General features: G+C 35.2%; 1 protein-coding gene across 15 annotated transcripts in view; it reads left to right on the top strand.

The window, feature by feature from the left end:
* CLOCK (clock circadian regulator) overlaps positions 1 to 16,537 on the top strand; it is a 64,820-nt gene that overhangs the window by 35,319 nt on the left and 12,964 nt on the right. For 14 of the 15 annotated variants that reach the window (XM_065060940.1, XM_065060933.1, XM_065060927.1 and 11 more), the window contains 11 exons: positions 1,908 to 1,999; positions 3,460 to 3,549; positions 5,095 to 5,215; positions 6,078 to 6,191; positions 8,684 to 8,802; positions 12,551 to 12,633; positions 12,846 to 12,952; positions 13,592 to 13,739; positions 13,961 to 14,036; positions 15,040 to 15,181; positions 15,584 to 15,684. In XM_065060940.1, coding sequence (XP_064917012.1) covers positions 1,908 to 1,999; positions 3,460 to 3,549; positions 5,095 to 5,215; positions 6,078 to 6,191; positions 8,684 to 8,802; positions 12,551 to 12,633; positions 12,846 to 12,952; positions 13,592 to 13,739; positions 13,961 to 14,036; positions 15,040 to 15,181; positions 15,584 to 15,684 — 1,193 coding nt within the window. Of the gene's footprint in view, positions 1 to 1,907; positions 2,000 to 3,459; positions 3,550 to 5,094; positions 5,216 to 6,077; positions 6,192 to 8,683; positions 8,803 to 12,550; positions 12,634 to 12,845; positions 12,953 to 13,591; positions 13,740 to 13,960; positions 14,037 to 15,039; positions 15,182 to 15,583; positions 15,685 to 16,537 lie in introns of those variants that run through there. The other variant, XM_065060941.1, reaches the window with a different exon arrangement.

The following is a 16,537-nucleotide window of genomic DNA, read 5'->3' as shown; positions in this document are numbered from 1 at the left end:
GAGGATGCTTGGTGCTGATGCAGGGTTGCTTTAGATCAACGATTTGAAGGCTTAATGAGTGTAACGTGCAATCTAGGTTGTGCTGCTTTGTCTGGTATCTAGTTCCGGAATGTGACCTCAGTGTCATTTATCTTTGAATGCAACCTTCTGCTATAATTTTTAAGCATTTATTTGAAGTATCCAAGTGAAACAAGTTTTTTCACTGTTTCTTTGGCTCTGTTTTTCAATACCATACTTGTTTTAGTTAGGGGGAATGTAAAAGAACAACCATACTTGTGGTAACATAATTCAGAATGGTTCATTAAAGGCATAAACTTCAGCTTTTCTTTAGTAGAAATAATTTCTGCTGTAGAAGCCAGACTGACTTTTTTGGTTTTTAGTTCTGAAGTAGTATGGTTATGTGGACCAGAATGAGCCAATGAATCAGGCTTTTCCAGTTCTAAAATTGAGATTATATGTGTCCTGTGGACTAAATGATTTGAATTTTGAAGTTGTCATATGCAGGGACAAGATTTGGACTTGATGATATTTGTGGGTCTCTTCCAACTCAGGACATTCTATGATTCTAAATACATTAAGTTCCTTGAATTTTGCCTCCGCTTTGGTGCCAGAGCTTTTCATTTCTGTGTCCTTTGACTTCCAATTCAGTTCTCAATGTTTGTTCTGAAAAGTTAGGCTTGGGCTTATACTTACGTTATCCTTATTCTCCAGCCCGCTCTTATTGCTTTATGATGCTGTTTCAAAACTGATAGCAAAAGTGTGATCAATTTATGTCTTTTTGTGAGATCTGATCATTGGAAATTCTGGTCTTTTTTTTCCTCTCTCCATGCAGGTCTCCACTTCTTGGCAGTTTCTTGTGTGACGTTACTGCTGTTTACTCTTCTTTTAGTTAAGTCTAATGCTGTTTTGTAAAGTTTTTTCCCTTTGGTCTCAGAAACGAAGTTTATTTAACTCAATTCCGGGTTTTCTGTGCTCTTGGAGCCATCTGAACTAACAATCTATCTCCTGGACTTTGTACAGACTTCTCCTTTAGAAAACAAAAAGCCTTAAAGACATGGTTTGGTTCTTTCAGTTAATCGTAATGCTTGATTCACAATCACTTGTTCAAGGTTGTTCTTGCAACCAGTACTTCTGTAATGCCCTTGTAACTCATCAAAACTCAAGTACCACGTGGTCCTGCTTCTTGTTTCAGTTACCAGTTGATAAGGAAGCATCAGCTTTCAGAGCCAGAGGTCTGCTTAGCAGCCATGGTTTCACCCATGTGTGGGAATTTATTCTATATATTTCTCGTAAGTTCTACAAGAACATCTGCTCAAAATTCGTCTCTCTGTACGAATCAGACAGTAATTCTGCAGTGGAGTCTGTCATACAGCTCCTAATAGTCTTTATTGCAAACCTACTATTTTTTTAACGTAGTCTTATTTCTTTACAGAAGAGGGTGGGAAGAAGAGAAAGGACAGTGACAATTTTTAGTGCAAAGGTTAGAATGACCAGGATTGGGCAAGATACTTGAGGGTTAGCCATTTTAATGACCTAAACTGTTGAGGAATTTTGGCTTTCTAAATTTTGAATAACAACACTCTCAATAATACATTATAGTCTCAGAGGGAAGAGTATTTTTCCATTGTCAAAATCCATTACTTACTGTCGTTAACTTCAGCATTACCCTGAAGTCTGTCAGGACTGTAGCACAAAGTGGTAGAAGGAAAGAGAAGGCAAATCTCACTATGACATAGGAGAGAAGGCATTTCTTTTCTTTTTAAGGAGCAACATCTATATGTAATGAATGAACAACAGAGAAGGATGGAGAACAGTCTGCTATTTCCAACTGTGTATGTATAACTTAGTGGGAAAACAATGGCTTTTGCAAGTGTGAATCCTTATATTGTATTTATGTTTGATTGTAGAAATTACTGCACAATCAGATGCCAGTGAGATTCGACAGGACTGGAAACCGACATTCCTTAGTAATGAAGAGTTCACACAGTTAATGTTAGAGGTATATTATTTCTGGTTTTCTGGGAGTAGACTATTTTCTCATGGGCAGTCGTTCCATTATAATTTTTTTTCAGTTTGATGATACAATTTTTTGTTTTCATATCTGAACTATACATTTTCATGAAGGTAAACACTGAAAATTCCTATGCATATAGAGTAATGCAAAATAGTTCTTTTAGCTGCATTTTCAATTACATAAAACATGATAACAAAGCAAGTCCATGAAATAAAGTATTTACTGTCAAAGTGGATATTTTAAATTATTAAGGTACTAGTCAAACAAAGAATTGTTGTACATAAATTAAAATCTTAATTAGAAAAGAGGCTCAACACACCCATGTAACTTGTGAGCAATAGTTTTTAATTTGTTTGCATGTTACACTTTCCAAAAGTGGTGTGTGAGCATGACTTTGCTGAAGAAGATAACATGAGTAGTTGAAATACTACTAGCAATAAACTTTGAGTATAATCTGTTTTTTCCTTAGAAATAAGAATAAGTAGTTTGTATCTTGTTAGTGAAACAATTTCTAATAATAGTTGAATGGAAAATATTGAAGTAAATGAACAAGTACATTTTCTTTTTAGTCTGTAGCTAAACTTGTTCTTTGAGGCAGAGACTTAAAAAGTAAAAATTTCTCATTTTTTGTACTTAAAAATTTTCCGTTAGTCCTTTCTGGTGAATATGCATATTTTTTTCCAAGAAGTTAGTGAAGTAGTTGTTTCTGGTTTGGAGGAGTTTTTGTAGCTGTTTCTGGTGTTTCACAAGTCCTTCTACAAAATATGTCTGCAACTAGTGACTGTAAAGCTAGAACAATAAAAGAATGTTTTTCAAAGACATGAACTTTGAAATTTCCTATTTAGAAATACAGTTCTGTCATGCTTTTATCTTTGTTAGTGCTCAAGTATACGGTAATCATGTTATGTTCAGTGGAAACAAGTTTGAGTTAAGTAGAAAATATGGCAGTCAGAACTGTATCTCACGGTTTTCAAGTCTCAGTAAAATATTGCTATGAGTTTCTTTTATTGAGACTGGGAATACTGAGATATTAAATACTGAAATGCATTGATTTCACCACCTGTTTTACTTGGTCTTCTCTTCTTTTTTCCCCCCTCGTTATTTTTGTCTCTATCTCATTTTTCTGAGTTTTTGGATGTTTAAAATGATGATGAAATTGAAAATAACAGGCAGGCAAATTGAGAGATGGGGGCAACAGTGACTAGCTGTATATTGATTGAAGTCTTTCTTCTGAAACCACAGATTATTTGAGAACAGAACAGTATGGGAACTGTAATGCTCATAGTGTAAAAGCAAGGCTAAGAAGTTTTAGTAGTGAAAGACATTCTCAATTTTATATTAAACTAAACTATAATTGGTCTAAATTATTTTCTATGTTGAATATAGCATAACATTTTTAATATTTTCTGTCTCTTTATTTAACTGCCTATTATGTTTAATTTCAGGCTCTTGATGGTTTTTTTTTAGCAATTATGACAGATGGAAACATAATATATGTGTCTGAAAGTATAACTCCCTTACTTGAACATTTGCCAGTAAGTACAAATTGCTTTCAATAACGTATTGGTTTGTCTGTGGATGGTGTTCTACTATGAGTACTGATTAATCGTTAGGCCTTTTTGCCTTATAGAACAGATGTATGCTTTCAATAACGTATTGGTTTGTCTGTGGATGGTGTTCTACTATGAGTACTGATTAATCGTTAGGCCTTTTTGCCTTATAGAACAGATGTATGCTTTGTTATAATGCCTCTGCTTTTCTTCAGCACAATTCTGTGCTACTGGTCTGTCTTCTGTATTAAACATTTATTTTGGAGAAATACAGAATGTAGTCAGCACTCTGTGAGGCAGGATTATGAGATGCCAGCCTAGCATCAGTTTCTCTTCTACTTAACTGAAATAACACGTTTACTGCAGGAGACCCTTTAGAATTCACACCTATCACAGCCTCTGCATGGGTCAGAAGAGTATTGCTAAAGAGCTATATCCTTGGAATTTTTTAAACTACTTTTTTACTTTTCCCTTGCCAAAGTCGTCTTATAAGAAATATATTTCTGCTGGTTCTTCTAGGTATATACTTTGGGTTTTATCACATTCATTCATCTTCAATCTTAGTGACATTGGTCACCAGTAAAAGTAATATTCTAAATTTTTAAAGTTACCTCTGAATAATGCTTTTTTGAAATGCAGCAAATTAGTACTCAAAAATGCAAACAATTCATGAGCTGTTTCTTAGAGAGGGACAAGTTATTCTTACAGGCTAGATATCTTACTGTGATAAGAGTATTTTTGAAAACTTCAAGTGGCATATTTAAAAATGATTCTGCAAAACACAAATTCCACTAAGGTATGCATGATACCATCTTGAGAATTTTGAAAAATGTACAGGTAGTTGTGGTTGTTTTAAAAAAGTAGAATTTACTGAGTTCTCAAAGACACATTTATGCCGTGTTTTTAGTTGTGATTTATGTATTTTAAACATATATTTTATGATCCCTCCTTTCTGAGTACTTAATCAAATGCATTTATGCATATAATCAGTTATTCAGTTTTATTGCATTCATCTCTATTGTTCCCAGTTTTGTGTACATAGTTGTGGACCTGATTATAGAATTTATTCATAAAATTAATTGCAATTGGATGTAATTATTAGTAACATCAAAACATATATGATGTAGGACTGTCTTTGTTCCGAGATACGGTTTCAATGTATTGAATGCCACTGAGAGGTTACAGTGTCCTAGAACAACACACTATCATTTCGAATTAAAATGCTTCTTTACTTAGAGTTGTTGCATCCCAAGGAAGTTAATGCAAGCTCCATTGTACTTTAATGTGTACTTTAATGTATCTGCGGCATTCATGGTGTTCCTCACTAAATGGTTTGTGGTGTTAAAATTAAGACAGATCAAAGTGAGATGTTTTTATTGCAAAATCCTCGCGTGTATTCCAGTAGGTGGCTTTGTTGAGTCAGTAATGTTCTTCTAACTGTGAAGAATTGTTTTGCATTAAAATAGTAGTAGGCTTTGTGACATTGTACATCTTGCATATTTTAATGCTTATTAAACGTTTTTCTTTCAGTCTGACCTTGTGGATCAGAGTGTATTTAATTTTATCCCAGAGGGGGAACATTCAGAAATTTATAAAATATTGTCGTCTCATCTGCTGGAAAGTGATTCATTGACACCAGAATACTTAAAATGTAAGTAGTTATTGTGAGCAAACTCAGCTTTTATTGCTGACCATGGTGTCACACTGTGGGGTATCCCTTAGGTCAACTGTCCCAGCTTCTTGTGTGCCCCCAGCCTACTCGCTAGCAGGGCAGTATGAGGAACAGAAGAGGCCTTTGCACCGTGTAAGTGCTGCTTAGCAGTAGCTAAAACATCCCTGTGTTGTCAGTGCTGTTCTAGTCACAAATCCAAAACACAGTACAGTATGAGCTACTATGAAGGAAATTAACTATATCCCAGATGAAACCAGTATGGTAGTTGTGTTAAAAATAATCTGCTTTGTATCACATGAGATCAGTTCTTTTCTTCCAGTGTTATTTAAGCAGAAACATATGCTTGAGCCCTGAAGAACAGAAGCACTTTTTTGTGATGGTTCTCCCCCCACCCCTCCCACCCTGAAGACTAAAATTTTCATTGTTACATAGCATTTCACTCTATGACTTTCACATGTATTAGAAATGTTTGTCTTGTTTATATAGCTTTTATTTAGACAGTTGTAATGGTTGGCAAGGATAAAAACGTAGCATCCTGATGGGTTTTGAAAATGCATGCTTTAGTAAACAGCAGCTGCTGCATTAAAAATGACTCTAGTTTTCAGGGGTTTTCTGTGTCATTAGCATTCAGGCCCTTCATACACAAATTCTAAGAGATGTCCTTTTCTTAAGGTTAGTTAGGATCACACTGATTAAAAGCAGAGGCTACAGCCATTTCTAATCACATCATTTACAGTACCTCAGCAAGTGTGCAGCTCAGTTGTTCCTGATTTCTGTTTCATGTTGCCTGTGTGCTTCATCAAGTGTGTGTAGCCTTTTAATTTGTTTATTCTTTTCACAGCAAAAAATCAACTAGAATTCTGTTGCCATATACTGCGAGGGACAATAGATCCAAAAGAGCAACCTACGTATGAATATGTAAAATTTATAGGAAATTTCAAGTGTTTGAATAATGGTAAGTAAGTTCAGCAATGTTAGAGTGGAATACACAGCTAAACAGGCTTGGGTTCCTTACGCAAAACTTAATGATGAACTAAAATAAATCTTTCAAAAGAAGAGCTTGAAGCAGGGTTTTTATTACTTCTATATCACTTTAATGAAAAATAAGAAGAACTGCTTATCAGGTATTACATGTCAATGCATTCAAATGCAGAATGTAGTAATTGTGTCTAGTGCTTTCAATTAAAGAAAATGAGCATCTTGTAAAACAGTTTTTAAAAGAATGTAAGATAAATTTAAACAAACACTTTAAAACAAAGAGCATGAATTTAGTTAAACGCAATCCATACTTAAGGAGGTGACTACGTAACTTGAAGATCAATGGCACTGAGTACCCTCCGTTCTCATTATGCAGTGAGCTGGGAAAGAGACCATAGGTTTCCCCTCCCAGTTTCAGTTCTGTGCTTCAATGGACAGGAGTTATCACTCTAAGCAGATAGGCCATTACAGTTTCCTGCACTGAGTTCCTTCTCCCTTCCATTGAAGTAGTTTTTATTAGTTACGTACTAATATTATTCCTCTGTACTACATTTCTAATCTGTTTGGCCAGCCCATGCTGACTGTATACTTGAGAGGCATGTTTATTTGGTCAGCCAGGCAAATGGGTTGTGCACCGTGGTCAGTAGTAGATGTTCATAAAGATTACTTGCAAAAATTTTATTAAAAATGGTATATTGTAAGTAAGCCTGTTTTTTTTTATGTGATTCCAGTATTTTTCTCACAAAATGGGGAGAGGTTGAGTTTTACTGCCAAGTGCAGCTATATAATATAGAAAAGACAAGAATCAGGCCTGATGAAGCCAAATATGGTCCTGGTCTTAGAACGATGAGGAGTTGGGAAACTGCAGACCTATTGATTTCGTTTGATATTGGGAAATATTCCAGGACAAATAATTAAACTCTGTGAGCTTCAGGAAGCTAGCAAGGAATTGAATAGCAACCAATTTGGATTTTTCAGGTAGAAATAGCATCAAATCAATTCATTTTCTTCTATCAAAGAGTAACACACTGTATGAATAAAGAGGACAAAGCACAAATAAATGATTAACTTTTTAAATATGCTTTTGACAGTTATCATATTCTGTTCTCATAAACATGTAAAGGAAGCACATGTTAATTGAAATTGCTGGAAAGTAGCTGCAGAAACTGATTGGAAAGGTTACCCATGTTACCCATTATTCAAAATGGAGTTTTAATGGACAACTTCTGGATTTGATCGGTATTTTCATTAATGTTATGAAAATGTTAGGGAAAAAAACCCCAGAGATAATGACTGAGAACAAATGCAAGTTACTAAATTTAGGAATAACAAATGGTGTGAACAGGGGAAAAGGTTACATTCAGCTATATAGCAGTCCTTTAGAAAAAGGACCTGCTGTGGAATTTAAACTGACCGTGACCAATCACCAAATTGTGAAAATGCAGAAGCTTTTCTCAAATATAATCTAAATCACTTTAAATAATCTCCTTGCACTTCTTAGCACACATATGTCCTCATCCAGGTTTTGACACTATTTGTCAGGAGTAGAGCAGTTGGGGAGAGTTCAGAGTAGAGCAGTGAAAGCGATCAGAAATTCAAATGTGTAACTTACAAGGCAAGATAGGCTCTGAAGAATGAAGGAGAAGGAATAAGACAAAGAGGAAGGAAATTACCTATTTTCCTTCTGATGGATAGAGCAAGGAGCTATGAGCCTAAATTGCATGATGAAACTTCAGTAGAAGTTCTAATCTAGGGTCGAATTAAAACCAGTTAGGCTTGGAAGAGCCTGACAGGGTTTTAAAGTCACCATCATTAAAGCTTAGTAAAGACAAACTAAATTGATACCTGCTGGAAATGAAGGATTAGGTTAATCTGGTTTGAGGTGTAGTCCATCCTTTGGCCCCTTGTGGTTCCATCCATCTCTGTAATTCAGTAAGTGGAATTTGTCCTCAGCTTGATGTCCTGATTCTTTCATATACATAATTCTTGTGCATTTGATTGTTCTATTACTCAGTGTGTCTTCAGCTTGTGTCATTTGAATGTGATGGAAGCTTGGAAGAGAAATTCTGACCTCAGAGTTCAAAAGAAAAAGTTAGAAAAACCTGATACAAAAGAGAAATTTTAAAAATATTTTTGAATAAGGTGTATTCCAGTCATTTTAATATTTACCAAGAAGGATTAGAATTGTTATTGGTTTTTTAAAACTGCTTTGTCAGATAATATCACATTGATGATAATTTTAGTTCTTTGAGAAATTTACTCGATGGTTGTGTTCCCATAACTACTCTACAACTATTGTTCCTGTGCAAATATGTGTATGTATTATATGTAGCATTTTTCTTAATGTATGTTAAGTTGGAGGGAAACCACATTAGTTAAATACTGGGCCATTTCTCCTTAGATATGATTGCCATTTTCCTCCATGTTTATATTGTAATCTGTATTGACCTCTTCTCTCTCTTCCTTCAGTTCCCAACTCAGCGCACAATGGTTTTGAAGGAACTATTCAGCGATCGCATCGGCCTTCATATGAAGACAAAGTTTGCTTTGTAGCCACAGTTAGATTAGCTACACCTCAATTCATCAAGGTATGTACAAATCACTTTTGTATAATTTTAAAATGTACTCTGAACAGGAAAACTTGAGAGAGAATGCACGTAACATTGCAAATATTATTGAAAACCATAAGGAATTTATTACATGAAAGTGAAAGTGTCTGTATTTCTTACTTCAACAAATAGGTTAAATGTTTTGCAAAGCATCAAATGAAGTTGTTATGGTGAATGCCATTTTTAAATAGTCATATAATAATACGCAATAAATTCAGAAGTCCATAGGAATATAATTTAGACAGTTTAACTTAAACGAGATGAAAGATAGCATCAAGATTCCACTTTCACTGGAGAAGTTAATAGTGAATGTGAATTTCATGGGTCTTGCTGTAGTTTGACACAGAAGAAAATCTGTTAGGGCTTAATGAAAGCATACATCACTTGACAGTAACCGAGAGCTGGGTTTGAGGTAATAGAACTCTTTGTTTTGTTTCAGTACTGTGATTCAGTAACCTGGTTGTTTAATGAGACCATTTTACTTAACTGCTGATGTACAATGAAGGTATCTTTCCAAGTTTAGAATTGCATGTTTATGAAATTTGTAGTTTACTAAGTATAATCCTCTTTCTCAACAAAATCAGTTAAAATAAATACTCAGGATACAGTACAGGGTAGTCTGTGATTGCAGTTCATATTACATGTTTTACACAAATGTATTAATCAAGGTTCAGAATAGACTACTATCTAATATTTGTTCTTGCAGTTCAGTTGTAAAGAAATGCCATGAAATGTATATGACACATGGCTAAGCTGCTGTCTGTCCTGCAGAACTCTTTGAACATTCAAGTGTTCTTGTAAGCTGAATGCACTCGTGTCTTAAGCTGACGATTGTTGCCTCTGAAGACATGGTCTATATTCTTTGCATTTTGAAAGTGTAGTAGGGAGCACTTGGAGAAATTGTATAAACTTCAGTTCTATCAGGCTGAACAGGAACTGGATCTTTGCAGACTGCATGCCAGAGAGAGTTTGTTGTTTGTTTTTCCTGAAGCCATGGAAATCTTTCATCACTTTTCCCATACCGGTCTAAATAATGTTCTTCCTGCTATGCCTACAGTTGGTAGAGATGTTAAATGTGTGATGTTTTTGCTTAATGAAATAGTTGGGGAAAAAAGACCAACTCAGCAGCACTTGCAAATACTTTTGTCTTTTAAATTTTGACAGTTTAGAATGTGGTGTAGTATGACTTTCGTGTTTCCTAGTTCTGGAACAGGACAACTGGATGTTGAGGAACATCCATTTATGATATATCAAGTCTCTCAGTCTCCGGAGGGCAAAAGCCCTACAGATTATACTCTGGCCAAAGTTTCATTCCCCTATCTGAACTTCTGAGCCCCTAGTGCTGAAGGAAGTTTTTGTGGTACAGAGGTTTTAAGATCCCCTCAAGGGTTTCGATTAGTGCCGTTCATTTGAGAAATCTTCGTGTGAAGAAGACTAACATTAGACTGAAGACTTTTAATCTGGCAGTACTTGTTTATACTCTTTTGGTACCTTCTGTTATTATTAACTGTTATTAACTAGGCTCTAGCAAGTAAGTGTAATGTCAGAAACTTTACCATCTCAGGAACTTTACTAACAGATGCATAATGCAACCAGTAGTGAGATGTGTGTTTTAGTACTGGGTTGCCTTAATTGAGGTAGAACCAGCCTGTTCATCTGCCCCTTTTTATTTCAGGTGGTATACAGTTCTGGATTGTTTTTTACCTAAAATGTAATTTCTCAAGGATATACAGTGCTGTTGCAGAAAGTCATAGTATTCATGAGAATAATTTCTGAAAGTTCGCATTTTTATTTTCTGCATATGACCCCGCCACTTTTGTAAAAAAATACGCCACAAATTTTGCTTTCCACTTAAGGGATTTGGCTCTGCACATTGTGTAAAACATTTGCCTTGCATTTTGGCTGGTGAATTATTGAGTCCTATCAAGAAGACAGGGTTAATCCAGCCAAAGGGATTCTAACAGTATGCTTTTTGTTACAAATGAAAGTCCTTTCTTTTCTAGATGCCTTGTTGACAACTTCAACAAGACGTCTTGTTGAACAAGATAGCTTCTGCCCAGGGGCATTTTACAGTGGAAATCTGAAAATCATTAATATAAATGCATTGAATAATCAGATACTAACCTGGTGCCAGCTGCTCTCTCAACAGTGATGTTTTTACTGTGATTTTACTGCCTGCACTTAAGTTATTTTTACTTTTGTTTTGAAATGTACCAAAATATTTAGATTAAAAGAAACAACAAACCAAAAGTATATCTTAAAGATATACGTTTGCTCTGTCATTTCTTTTACTTTGCTATGAGTGGTGCTTTATTAAATGCTGTAATCTTAGGAAGCAAGGTGGGCTTTGGGTTTTAGGAGTAATTTCAGTTTTGAAGGTTAAGTCTTGCTAACTGGAAGTCACACCAAGAGTAAAAAATTCATGCCCAGAGTGATTTTGTTTGTTACCTCCATTATAAAGTTCCCTGTCTAGTCATTGTCTTTACATTTTACACTGATGAAGGTGAGGAAAAAACATTGCCTAGATATGCTTGCTTTTTTCTTTTGAAAACCTTGAAATATCTATTTAACGAACTGCAAAATATCCACTTAGATCCTTTGTATTATAACCTGAAAGAATGAAAAGGAAGGTGTTCCCTTTGCAGGAACTACAGTCAGTGTTCTACTGTATTTTTCTGCAGGACTATTTTAGTTATAGATGTTTGCAGAGCAGCAGTGTGCTCATCCGCGCACATCTGTTGTGAATATTATGTCAGTGCAGCAGTGGCCTCTGTGTTGTAGTCTTTAGGAAACTGCTGTGGTATCTGATCATCAGTAGATTCTACTGTATTCCCGGCAATGGGAATACCACTGCAAGCTCCTACAAGTGTGACAAACCTGTGCAAGTGTCCAAAAAAAAGAAAGATTTACGGATCTTCAGCTTTATTGTAATACGTTGAGAGGCGTATTTGTGTGCGTGCATGTATTCCATCACCCATCCTTCTTCTTGGAAGGCAGTGCAAGAGGAGTTCGCAATAGAACCGACTGGCTTGGGGTACTTAGCTCTGTCACTGTCTCAGCATAAGGCATCTTCACCTCTGTGGAAGGGGACAATAGAAACTGACTGTGACATGCACTGATTGCACGTATGTCTGAGCAGAGCACATGTAAAACAATGTACAGAATACGTTGAAGATTTGTTGTCATTGTGGAAATACAATTGTTCTCTTACTGTTCATGAGTTCTAAACATAAGAATAATATTGTTGTTTGTAATACATGCCTGTGCCCTCAAGCCAAAGTGATTTGGAGTACTCTGTATTCACTAAAAAGAGGAATCCAGTTCCTGAACTCAAAATAAGTGGCCATCGTGCTCATTGTTGGGTTTTACCCATTATAATCAAATACTGTAATCAGGGAGTCTGGTGGGAGTGTTGTTACAAGTTAAAAGCATAACTGCAGGAACTATTGATTTCTGCTTGTACTACCATGTTTACGGATACTGAGCTTGAGTTTAATCTCATGCCAGGATTGTTCCATTTAAATCAACTGAGTGCCAGCCTGGCACAGCTGAGATTAGATTCTACCTCAGTACTATGCGTCTAAACAAGCAAAAACAATGAAGCTGTCTAAAAATAACATTAGAGCTCTTGTGGAGTTTTCTACTAACTTTAGGTCTGAATTTCAAAAGAGCTTATGAATTAGAATAGAGCCTTTTTGAGAGAGATTTTTATTTTTTTACTTTTTAGGAAATGTGCACTGTTGAAGAACCCAATGAAGAGTTCACATCTAGACATAGCTTAGAATGGAAGTTCCTATTCTTGGATCACAGGTGCAATTCCTTCTATGTAAAACAGCAATAGTAGCTGAATGGGCTGTAATATTTAGAGTTCACTAATCAGCATTAACTACTCATAGCTTGTGTTGAGTTAATTTTTTTTTTTAGTACAGACTGTAAACAAGAAAACTTATATAATGAAATAATTTTCGCTTGGCTTTTCTTAGTGTGAAAATAAAATGACATTTTATTTTTATATTAATTAGGGCACCTCCAATAATAGGTTATCTTCCATTTGAAGTTTTGGGAACATCAGGCTATGATTATTATCATGTGGATGATCTAGATAATCTGGCAAAATGTCACGAGCATTGTGAGTATAACTAAGTTCCTATAATGAACGAGTTTGCTTTGTAAATGCTGGTTTGAAGTTTGTTAAATGGTGTGGCTGTTGTAGTGAAATTTTGTGATATATTGAGTGAAAGGTCTTGACTCCCATTCATTTGACTTTATTGCACTGCTGATCATTATCTTTTTTCTTTTGATGCTGAACTATAAAACAGATTTAACTTTTATCTTACAGAGTCTTCATTGTGTTAGCTTGGAGCACAGAGACTATGACTAATACTTCTCCAGTTCTTCCAATAGCATTTAAAAGGCTCTGTGATGTTTAATAAATGCAAAACTTGTTTAAACATGTAATAGAACAAGCTCTCTGTTTGGTTATGTTTTTTTTTATAAAGCTGTATTTAAAATTTCTGCACGTTAATTTTTCACAATGTGTAAAAAACTCCACAAAAATGGAAGTTTGAATTCTGCAGTTCTCGGAAAAATGCAGTGGACTTTTTTTTTTTTGTAGAAATTTACAGTTTTAAACCTATTCTTAGTCATTATCATAATACTAGATTTATATATGGGTTTGGGCCATATGAAGCTGGGAAATAATGTTTATGATATGATTGTAATATTTACAGACTGGAAAGACAGTAGATTTTATTCTTTACTTTTATAGTAATGCAATATGGGAAAGGGAAGTCATGTTACTACAGATTCCTTACAAAGGGACAACAATGGATTTGGCTGCAAACACATTACTATATCACGTATCACCAGTGGAATTCCAGGCCAGAGTTTATTGTCTGTACGCACACTGTTGTAAGGTAAGGCATTTTTAAAAAAATCTATATTAAAGAAATTCTAATGGCATGGAACCTGTATTGCTGGTATTTTTGGAGGTAGAGAAATCACAGCAGTTTAAAGAATCATTGGAAAACTTCACAAGATACTTTGTAAGCAAGGTAGCTCCCAGGAGTTTGTTTTCTGAGGTATGTTTTTTAAATCACCCAAGAATATAATAGTCATATTCGGTTTGTTCTTCTAGTTATGCAGAAGTTAGAGCAGAAAGACGACGAGAACTTGGTATTGAGGAGTCTCTTCCAGAGATAACAGCAGATAAAGTGAGTGTCTTACTTTATTATACCTCTTCTTTCTTTCATACTAAAAAAAAAGAAGTAAGCAAATACACAGCAGCAAGAAGCGTTTTGTCCTGTTACAGAAAAAGTAATTGTTTTGTACTCTAAACAATATGACTGTTTGAAATGATCGAAGAAGTCTAGGAAAGGTGTTGGTTTAACTGTATTCTGTCCTGAACACTTACCCATGTCTTTTCAGGAGTTCATGTACATGTAGTTATACCATGGCAACATCCATAAGTCTTTATTACTATCTGATTTTTGCAGAGTTTGATTCATAAGTAAATGTTCTTCCATACTGGAAGCACTCCTAATCTGAAAAACCAGGGTCAACACACAAAAATGGCTTAAAGAGGTTCACAAGGGCAAAGCAGGAGCTATTGCATTGTGTGAATGTCCCACTTCTTAGAAGTGTACAAAATTAATTTTGAATTAATGTCCTTGGAAGCTCAGTGTGTCTTAGATAAGCCAGCTTGTGCAGATGCTCTGTCTGTTTTCCCCTGGCAGTTCAGCAAGTTTCATCTGACAGTGCTCCTTCTAGCGCAGGGGCGTCGAACTCATTTTCACAGGGGGCCACAGCAGTTTGCGGTTGCCTTCAAAGGGCCAAATGTAATTTTAGGACTGTATAAATGCAGGACTAGAATCTTGTGGAATTAACTTACACTTTCTCAAAAGAATAAGCAATTCACTCATTACACTGGTGTTCAGAGTGAAATGAGTTGCTAGAGGAGGTGGTCAGCTCAGCAATCAGCTTGTGCCCTGTATCTGCATGCATTTTGGTCATTTGACTTTAGTTTTGTTTCTTTTCCAAGGATAAAAGCTGCAAATGGTAACTGAGCTTAAAGATATCAAACAGGCCACTACTTTTGCACAGTCACCTGTGTAAGGGGGGTTGATTAGACACAGGATAATCTTAGATATTTGATAAAAAATGTACATTGTGTGCCAAATCAGATAAAATGGTGGTTGTTTCTTTGTGTCTCTTCAGAGTCAGGACTCTGGGTCTGACAATCACATAAACACAGTGAGTCTCAAAGAAGCGCTGGAAAGATTTGATACCAGCCCCACACCTTCTGCTTCCTCCAGGAGTTCAAGAAAATCTTCACATACTGCAGTGTCGGATCATTCATGTAAGCACCAACTGTTGAAAATATAATTTCCTTCCTAGGGAAGGCTTTCTCTGCCTTACCTACTTTACTTAAATGCATAACGAGCAGTTAATCGTCATTTTATGAAAAGTGTGCAAATGAAAATGTCCTTTTTGATGGTTCAGAGATCTGCTGACCACTCAGATTTTCGGAGGTTGTAAATAGTGGCTTCTGCTTCTATAGGTTCAATAGCAAACCCTAGAACACCTTGTTTCAGTCTATCAGATTGCATTATTATTGGACAGTCAAGGTAAAAAGAGTCCAAGCCTTAAGCTTTTTTTTTTTTTTAATTCTTGAAAAGTTTCCTGTGATTTGAATATTGCATTGCAGAATTGAGATTACTATTAACATGTCTCTTTCTGTTGTAACTCTGAACATTGTCAGCAACACCTACTAAGATGACAGTGGACACTAGCACTCCTCCAAGGCAAAGCTTATCTGGTCATGAAAAGACTGCGCAAAGAAGATCATCTCTGAGTAGTCAGGTAACTCTTCAGAGAAAATTTTGTACTTAATCAGTGTTATTCACTTCTAAAAGGCATTATTAAATCCATATAGCTTTTGTTTTATTTCTTCTGAAAACAAATAATTTAAGCTAGTATTTGCACTTGTAATACATGACTATCAGAATTGTATCAACATGCAACTTCAGTATACTACATTTTAAGGGAATACAATAATTAAACATATAAGTATTTTTTGGTACTAGGGTTTGCAAGATTGTGTATGAATCTCTGCTTTCACTCACACATAACTTCTTTCTATGATTCTGCATTTTTAGTACCTATATGTGGATAAGCAGTTATTTACATATATAATTTCCAACATAATGCTGTGTGTGTCCTTATAGAGAATTAATATAAATTTATGAGTCTAAGAATACTAGTGAATACTTTTATATTGTTTCTGAAGTCTTAGTAATGTGAGAAGATGTCATGCTTCATGTACTTGGTTCTCTTGTTCCAGTTGAACTAATACATGCACTTCAAAAATAGAATGCTTATTAAAATATGCATTTTTAAAAACTGATAGTTTAAGAACAAATCAAAGGTGTCAACTTCCAAACTTGTTGAAAAAGTTTTTCCCGTACTACAAATAAGACTTCTAAAACAGTTGTAATTTTTGTTTTTCCTGGTTCGTACCTACTGCTTCTGTATATTTTTAGCGGTGGAAAAAGGATATATATATAAAATGTATATAATCAATTATTCTTACGTTCTTAATTCTCTAATATTTAAGGTTAGATGTTTCAGGAAACATTTACTTGTTTTTATCATATGATGCTATTTTGGAATTGACACTATGTAAAGAAATATTTCCTGTCAAGTATGAAGTTCG

Source organism: Columba livia, chromosome 4 (genome assembly GCF_036013475.1).
Source record: "Columba livia isolate bColLiv1 breed racing homer chromosome 4, bColLiv1.pat.W.v2, whole genome shotgun sequence".
NCBI classification, from domain to species: Eukaryota; Metazoa; Chordata; class Aves; order Columbiformes; family Columbidae; genus Columba; species Columba livia.
Note: the sequence above shows the minus strand (reverse complement) of the source record. Positions and strands in the feature narration are given on the sequence as shown.